The 9355-nt window shown below is 36.0% G+C and overlaps 1 protein-coding gene across 1 annotated transcript; it reads right to left on the reverse strand.

The window, feature by feature from the left end:
* Window positions 1-1227: 1227 nt before the first annotated feature.
* LOC108039574 lies at window positions 1228-6792 on the reverse strand. The gene is made up of 3 exons (XM_017116622.2): window positions 5657-6792; window positions 2174-2740; window positions 1228-2115 (listed from the first exon to the last, which is right to left on the reverse strand). Exons 1-3 carry the CDS (start codon window positions 6403-6405, stop codon window positions 1905-1907), a joined length of 1527 nt encoding a protein of 508 aa, XP_016972111.1. The 5' UTR covers window positions 6406-6792; the 3' UTR covers window positions 1228-1904.
* Window positions 6793-9355: the final 2563 nt, after the last annotated feature.

Genomic DNA, 9355 nt, shown 5'->3' on the forward strand with positions numbered 1-9355 from the left:
GAAATGCCATAACTTTAGTGTTTGTAAAGTTAGGAAGTTGGGATTTTCTATGGGTTTTATTTTTGGCCAATCAATCCGACCAAATTTCATAAGAATCGGCCGACTATATTCTATAGCTGCCATATAACTGAACGATTGGCAATGCCATAACTTTGGTGTTTTTAAAGTTAGGAAGTTGGGACTTTTTATGAGTATTAAGAATACATCATATAAATAATTTTGAAGAATATAATTTACAGAATATTCTGCAAGGGTATATCAACTTCGGCTCCGTCCGAAGTTAGCTTTCCTTTCTTGTTTTTGTATAGTTTTACGGCACATTTATCATAAGAAGGTACTTGTCCGATTATGCGATGGAGTCACTGTATGTGTCCTACAAAGGTTTATGAAGACTGATCCGATCCGAAATAAAAAATGTTTACGCATTGGTTTTTTGCTGGGAAATTTATTATTTTATGCATTTTGGGAACTTCCCACCTTCGGCTTATCAGTAAATTCTACAATTCGGTTAGCCGAAAACCCTTGCGGATTTTATTGGGAAACACCAATTAAAATAGGGTTTAGAAGTTACAAAATGTTTTTTATTAAATTCAAAAATGAATAAAACAAATTAAGATTATTTAAAAACATATGAAAAGTTCATATTCACAGGCGGAAGCGAGATCCCAAAAAGACCGCCAAAACTATGGACAATTACTTTCCTTGGTCACGTCATGCGTTCACTCGGGACACCAATCTCAGCTTCGGCAAAACTAAGGAAACAGCCCGTCCGTCCGTTTCTACACTAGTCCCTCAATTTTAAAGCTATCTGCTATCTCCTTTTATTGCACGTAGTATATAAGGCGGAACGAGCCGGATCGGGCGACTATATCATAAAGCTCCCATAGGAACAACCGGAAAAAAAATTTAAAAAAGTATAACTTTGTTGTTCTTAATTTTTTTGTTGATCTATGGGATATGGTAATATTTAAATACTATGGAATTACGGTTTAATCGGACATCTATATCATATAGCTCTAAAAATTAAAAAATTGAATTTTGCTGTTTTTCTATTTATTAAAATATTCCTTTGAGATATAGAATTATTTACTATATCAGAATTACACTTTTAGTTTTGTTAAAATCGGATGACAATATCATAGAGCTGCCATAGAAACGTGGCAAAATGCAGCGCAAATTTGACATACATATGTAGCTTCATTGTTTTTAGTAATATTGGCATTGAAATTGAAATGTAGTCGTTTTGTAATAACTGCAAGGGTATATAAATTTCGAGTTGCCGAAGTTTTCTTCCTTTCTTGTTCCTACTTGAAGTGAAAACGATAAAAACACTCTATATATAAAATAAATACATACAACGACTGAAAGGTAAGTTCATGCGTCTACCGACTGATGGCACCACTGACGAGATTTATGGAGTAGTTTAATTTTTCAGCTGTTAAAAGTCTATTGAGATCGTGTTCATTTGTAATCATGGGAAAAGAGCAATATTAATAGCGTTTCCAAACTGTAGATACTGCGTCTCCGCATTGGGCTTCATGCAAAAGGCACAAAAAGGAAATTTTTGCCCTTATTTCGCAACACTTAAGTTTTGACCAAATATGCTATGACAGGGGAAACACAATTTTTCATCTACCTTTCTAGCTATAATAAGCTTGTATCTGAAGTTTTAGTCGTTTTAACATTTTAATTTCTTATAATTTTAATTTCTTTTGTTTTTGTAATTGTTTCTTTTTAGATTTGTTTTGGTCGTTTTTTGCCCATAAAGCTTTCGTAATTTTTAAATTCCAAATCAGTCAATAGTTAAATAGGTGCTCAATCTGAATTTTCACGTGAACACACTTAAATCAAGAGTCTTAATTTCTCAAGTAAAGGTATAAAAGTATACATATTAGGAGGGAGCTCTAATCAAGCTCAGCATCTTTGAAGGTGTTTGGCGATAGTATTCGTCGTCCCAAAGGTTCAGCCGCAGGTACTTCGGCGTTATTTAAATCCTTGGATGATGTTTGACCGACATCCTCTCTGGTGCACAAGGCGGCCGCCCGATTATTCGATGGGAACTCTATTGTTCGCGAGTAAGAATATCTTTCAGGAGGACCACTCGTATTTGATGTACTGTAAAATTGATTAATCAGATTCTAGGCACAAATAAAAATTATGTAGAATTGCTTACTTTAGGGAGTACGTCGAACAGTACAGCGGTGGAGGAGTGCTTATTCCGACCGGGGTGTGAGCTACGACGGTCGCTGCCGAATTAGCACTATGGTAGTAGAACAAAGCATACTCGTTAAGAGATGTTAGATAGGATGGCGGCGGCTGTCGATTCTGGAACTCGGGGTACAGGTAGCTGCCAGAAAGAGCCCGGTTCTGGCAGTGCGGACTATTACAATTGCGACAAGTTTCAGATTGCCTAAAGCATAGACAATTATCGACTTCGTCTGGCAAACTCAGACGCCAAATGGCTCCCGATATCACCAATAATGAAACTCCTATACCAATCATCAATAGAGCGGCGCTTAGATATTGAGTGGAGTGCTCAATAAGACCTGTGCTGCCCAGCACTATGCCGCCTAGGGTGCACGCCACGCCACCAAGAGCAAAAATACTAATCACAAAAGGTAGGGAAGGACGTGAGAAACACTTCCGGATTCCGTATTCGCTTCTCAGGTCTCCGCTCGGCATGTAGTTATCGACATCTGGGGAATTGCCGGGCAGTGGAACTGCCACATCCAAAATCCTCCTAAAAAGAAAGATAATAAATAATGTAAACATAAGTTTTCTGATTTTACCTAATTAATATAAATAATTTGCATAATTTTGTTACTTTAGATAACTGCGTTTTTTTTTATTCAATTAAAGTACTAACAAATAAATTGCAATTAACCGGTAACATCATTAAACAAACTTCAGCGAAAGGAAAACTTGAAACTCTTGAGTTTCGGCCAAATATGTTAGGACAAGGGGAAAGAACTTTTCTTTTACCCTTCTGACAACAATGAGCACGTAAATGTAACTATGCAAATTTTAATTAAATTATTTTTTTTTACTATTCTTTACGATTCAAATTAAATAAACAAAAAAAATTTTAAATGTTTATTAATTAATTTTATTATTTTCGCGATTAAAAATGTATATATGATAAATTAAAAATTCCGTAGAGAGTAAGAATCTACATAGAGCAAGAATTTATCCAAAACAATTAACTAAAATTGATGCTTAAACTTATAGAACCGTTTTTAAATTACTTTACCAATACATTCAGATATCATTAATTTGAGGGGAGGAAAGAATAAAAATATTTTTGTTACTCCTTTTGGTAGTTCCATAATATCAAAAATATTTAATATTAATTATTAAAGTTTCATACAGATAGGTTTAAAACTGAGAGACAAGTTGGCGTATAAACGGATGAAAGGACGGAGGGACATGGCTCGATAAACTCTCCTGGTGAAGCTGGTCCATATAATGATGGGAATGGGTTATGTGAAGTTTTCAGGTTCTTTTCAAAATGACAAAATGGTCTTCAATGCATCAAATAACGGCTTTAGGGTCCTAGAATTATTTTTATTTTGGTAAACAGCTCGACACAAAAATGTTTTTAACTTTTCAAATAACTCTCAATATTTGAAAAGTTAAAAAGTCCAGGCCTTTCACACCAATATTAACATTTTTAAGCTTATTTTTTAAGTAAACTAAATAATTGTTTTAATAATAACACAGACCATAGACGTTTTGAGCCGGCCTAAGTACATTGTTTTTTTATCCAATTCCTTAGTGATGTCAGGTGGCGTTTAGCTAAGATTACGGTTAATAATTGTATGTTTTGGTTTTTCAATAAAAAACTGCATGCATGACGTTTAAATCTTAGTATTATAAATCTAAAGTTATTGGTCCAAAATGGAAGAAATACATTATATTTCACACAGCGATCAGCGGCGTTTTCAAACTTGATCAAGTTTTTTAACTAAGCTCGGAAAAGGTATTGTCTTATAAAAGTAAATTCCCCAAAAATCTCACCTTTTTTTTGACCAGCCATAATATGAAATAAATGCTGTTTCAAGAATAATATGCGATCGGCCGAGCTGCTAATCTCGTAGACTAGTGCTTCAGCCATTTGGCCAAAATTCGAAATCCCTTTTCGAATTAATATTATTGTGAGTAATTTTATACCCTTGCAGAGGGTATTATAATTTCAGTCAAAAGTTTGCAACGCAGTGAAGGAGACATTTCCAACCCTATGAAGTATATATATTCTTGATCAGCATCACCAGGAGAGTCGATCTAGCCATGTCCGTCTGTCCGTCCGTATGTCCGTCCGTCTGTCCCATTCTACGCAAACTAGTCCGTCAGTTTTAAAGCTATCTGCAGGAAACTTTCCCAAAAGTTGTCTTTCTATTGCGGGTAGTAAATAAGTCGAAACGAGCCGGATCGGGCGACTATAACATATAGCTCCCATAGAAACAATCGGAAAAAACAATTCAAAAAAATTATAAATCTATTGTTTTTAATTTTTTTTTTATCTTTGAGATTTGGTAATATGTAAATATTATGAAATTACGGTTTTAATTAAATTAAAATCGGACAACAATATCATATAGCTGCCATAGAAACGATGGGAAAATGCAGCGCAAAATCGACATAGCTTCATTGTTATACCCTTGCAGAGGGTATTATAGTTTCAGTCAAAAGTTTGCAACGCAGTGAAGGAGACATTTCCGACCCTATAAAGTATATATATTCTTGATCAGCATCACCAGGAGAGTCGATCTAGCCATGTCCGTCTGTCCGTCTGTCCGTCCGTCTGTCCGTCCGTCCGTTTCTACGCAAACTAGTCCCTCAGTTTTAAAGCTATCTGCTTGAAACTTTCCCAAAAGTTGTCTTTCTATTGCAGGTAGTATATAAGTCGGAACGAGCCGGTTCGGGACACTATATCATATAGCTGCCATATAACTGAACGATCGGAAATGCCATAACTTTGGTGTTTTTAAAGTTAGGAAGTTGGGATTTTTTATGGGTTTTATTTTTGGCGATGCACACTTTTGACCAAAATTATAATACCCTCTGCAAGGGTATAAAAATACTGCAAAAGGGTCCTGTGCGTTTCTAAGTTTACTTAAGTTCAGAAAATCATAATACTCTTTGGTTTAGCGGTGCAGTTAGATCGGAAAAGTAACAGGAAAATAATAGCAAAATCGACATAAGTTCTTTAATATATTCCTATATAACTCGGGATTTACATATGGTTAGGATTCTAAAAATTAATTTTACTTATCCGTATACGATTAAGCTCGCTTCTTTGTGTTCAAAATTGTTAGGCAAGAAACATGCAAAAATAATTTTAAGAACCATCGAAATTTGATGGGATTGTCTGATCAGTTAGATTTTTAAAGTTTATTGGCCTATAATTACCGAGATTAAGATATGACGATATAGCGAAAGCTCTAGCTTTTACATTGCGCTAATAAAAAGGGTAGAACCAAAGCGTCAAATAATGGTCAGTAATATAATCCGATATCTGACTAAAGTTTTAAGTTCAATTGTAAGCGAATTAAGCCGCTGATGACTTTTTGCAAGAATACAATGCTTACTGAAGAGTTAAGGGGAATGTATAATCTTCCAATATAATATATAACAGCTGAGTTAATTTAACCTTTACCTGGGCGGTTGGTTCATAAGATGGGGTTGATGCTGGTGCGCAAGTTCGAGTCCTAAGCTGCCCATTACGGGTCGCGATGGAAAATACTGATGATACTGCAGGTAGCAGGACGGGTCAGCACTCCTCCCGGAATTGCCGGTCAAAAACTGTCCAGATAACTGTCTGTTTACAGATTCCGAACTTCCGTTGGGGTGATGGCGGTTGCCCAGAAAAATGGCCGTATAATGGGGCGGAAATCCGTTTGCCGCAGAAAGCAATGTGTTTTCCGTGGTTCTAAATGCAGTGGAGGAGCACTTAGCTTGGGCCTTAATGGACTTGTGGCGAATGCGCTTTTCTATCCGCGAATCGGAATCAGAATGCGAGCAGTCGCTGGAGTTCAGCATATCCAGTGTTTGAGATCTCTGAGGCGGGGCAATCTGGACACCACTCGTTACATCGCTGCACTCGCTGGATTCGAGGATGTGAGTGGGGTTATGGGCAAACCGTTCGAACTCGGATATAGCGTCGCTTCTTTGTAGAGGACTGTCCATCAGAATACCGCCTTCTGTGGACGCGGTTTCGTAGCTGGCAGCTATTTCACGGGATCCGGTCCCATGAGAGCTGTGTATATCATGGCGACTAGCGCTGCGGATGCTGTGAAGACTACTGCTGCTTTGACACGAACTAATAACGATTTTCGGTATGTCCCGCGGCGCCGGAAACCCTTGGAGCCAAAGCTGAGACTTTGTGCTGAAGACCTCGTGTCCCATAATAAAATAATGGAGGGTGAATTATAGTGGCCGCTGACGGTGAGTGCGATGGAGCAATGGCCGATTAAGAAGACACTTTCTTTCCTCAAAGTACCCAGCTCAAACGTTCAGTTAATTTACCTCCTTTTCACACATACATTTATGAACGAATTGATTTTCGGTGATTTCCTGTTAATGGATGCATTCCGAAATTGTCATCCTAAGTGCATCCATAGATAAACATACTGTAGCGGTGGTTTGACCTTACGAGAGCACGTACCAACAAAAACTGATTTTTGTATGTTTTCGGCTTCTTTCAATCTTGCTTTTTCAACATCTCTTGCTTAGCGTCTCTGCTGACGCCGACGTTTCCGTTGCTAATGTTCGTTCAACCACCAACCACTGATGATGTTGCATCTTGCTGCAGCTGTGTCGGCGTACACGAAGAGAACACAACAAACACACCCTCGCGCACTAACCCTCGCCGCAGGTCATAGATGCTAGACCAGACCTGTTTCCCTTTTTACTCTTTACTCTATCCCTCTTCCACTCTTCCTTAGAGCCACCGTCCGGCTGAGCATATGTATGTATGCATTGGTAGGACGTGACAGGATCACTGGGAATAAAAATCAGATTAGTGTTCCCAAAGTAGTTTCTACTTTGGGAATTTTTTTCTGAACGTTACGAAACTATCTATTATTGATTTGAATTGTATTGGTCTAAATATTAATTTACCCTATTCGACGATATAAATAATAAGTATCAGCATCACTTGGAGCGTTGATCTAGCCATGTCGTCCCGTCTATCTGACCATCTTTCGGTCTTTGCGTCCTTCCGTTTTTACGCAAAGTAGTCTCTCTGTTTTCCTAAAAGTATTCTTTTTTTTGCAGGTATTTGTATAAAACCGAACGTGACGGATCGGACGACTATATCAAATAGCTCTCATGAGAACAAAATGAAAAATAAATGAAAAAGATTATTACATCTTTTGCATTAAACATATTCGTTAATACTTCTTACAATTACAAAACTACATAATTAAATTGCGACAGATTATAAAAATGAGAAAATTAAGGAGAAACGCTTTAGTAAGATACCCGTTATTCGGCTAACAAATTTTAAAATAAGTATGTCCATTTTAGGTGGCGTCCCCATTAACAGTTCTTTCACGCCCTTTTCCTCTCTAAAATATATCAACCGCGTTATTTAAATAAGTTGTGATGCCATAACAACCATATACAATTTCTAATAACATAAAAAAAAGGTGCAATTTGGAACATTTTTAGTGTGTCGATAGTTTTTGACCAAATAAAAACTGCATTAGCATTTAAATGTCTAGCTTTGGTAGTTTTTGAGATCTTGACGGACATGCCTAGATCGATTTTAAAGGTCGGAAGCGCTTCTTTTCACCTGATTCCTACTTTTCCACGAAAACAATATACCTTTTATTCAACGAGAAACGGGTATAAAAATCAAGTTATTAAGTTATTAAAATAGATTTTATTATTTCTCTTATCCAATTTACATAACCTTAAATTTTTTTTAAAATTTTACCGTCTTCAAAACCAAAATTGAAAACGCTGCGTTTTATATATGTAACTTATTTTATTAATATCATAAACATTTTATGTTACAATGATTTTTTAGTTTGAGTGTTTTTCTATTTGAGATTTTCAAAAAAGGAAGGTAACTAATATAAAAACTAAAATACGATAATGTTTAGATAAATCATAGTAGGTCTAGTGTTAGACGTGAACTTAAAAACGAATGCTTGTATGACGAGAGGTTTATGGATAAAAATAAGTGTTCGAAAAATGAACATCCTTAAACCAAAAAAAATTGGGTGCGTTGGTCCAATAGTTGGATTACTAGTTCAGTAATAGATACCTTAATATAGCAAAAGGCAATGGTATATCATTTCTAATCGTTTCCCATTGCGTAAGTAAAATTTTTTTAAATTGAAAGTTGTAATGATCAATGTTAAACGCTAATGGATTTCAATTAACTCGAAGGACTTGATCTTGATAAATAGCAATCAGTAGAATATCAAATAATTTCAAAGAAATTTGGATGTTGGATGCTTCTTGACAATGGGGGATGATGTAAGTTTAAATTAAGTTTTTGTCCTGTTTTAATGACTTTTTAAAATTTTATCTTAATTTTTGGTAAATTAAATTTGGTCATTAAGTGCCTGTGTTATTATATATGCTAAAGCTTTTCAACATTTTGGCGCTGCCATTATTAATATACGCACATAAAAATATAAATTTCTTTTAAAACTAAACAATCCGCTGGTACATCTTTTTATACCCTTGCAGAGGGTATTATAATTTTGGTCAAAAGTGTGCAACGCAGTGATGGAGACATCTCCGACCAAAAAGTAAACAAATTCTTTAAAAGGAAAACCCCCCGAAAATAAAAAAAAACCCCCCTCCCTTTTTTTTTTTTTTTTAAAAAAAAAAAAAAAAAAAACCTTCTTTTCTTTGCACGCAGTATATATGTCGGAACGGCCGGGATCGGCCGACTATATCCTATAGCTGCCATATAACTGATTGATCGGAAATGCCATAACTTTGGTGTTTGTTAAGTTAGGAAGTTGGGATTTTCTATGGGTTTTATTTTTGGCCAATCAATCCGACCTACCAAATTGCATAAGGATCCGGCGACTATATCCTATAGCTGCCATAAGACTGAACGATTGGAAATTCCATTACTTTGGTGTTTTTAAAGTTAGGTAGTTGGGATTTTTTATGAGTATTAAGAATGCATCATATGAATAATTTTGGAGAATATAATTTACGTAGTATTCTGCAAGGGTATATCAACTTCGGCTCCGCCCGAAGTTAGTTTTCCTTTCTTCTTTCATATGGATTTTTTTAAAAAACGATGATTTTTAGGCTGATACGAATGTAAAGCCGGTGTTAAGTGCCGTTTGCAGATGTTAGCGGAGACAACGGGGTTCAGTCCAGC

The sequence above is a fragment of the Drosophila rhopaloa genome, unplaced genomic scaffold (genome assembly GCF_018152115.1).
Source record: "Drosophila rhopaloa isolate 14029-0021.01 unplaced genomic scaffold, ASM1815211v1 contig_160, whole genome shotgun sequence".
Taxonomy (NCBI): Eukaryota; Metazoa; Arthropoda; class Insecta; order Diptera; family Drosophilidae; genus Drosophila; species Drosophila rhopaloa.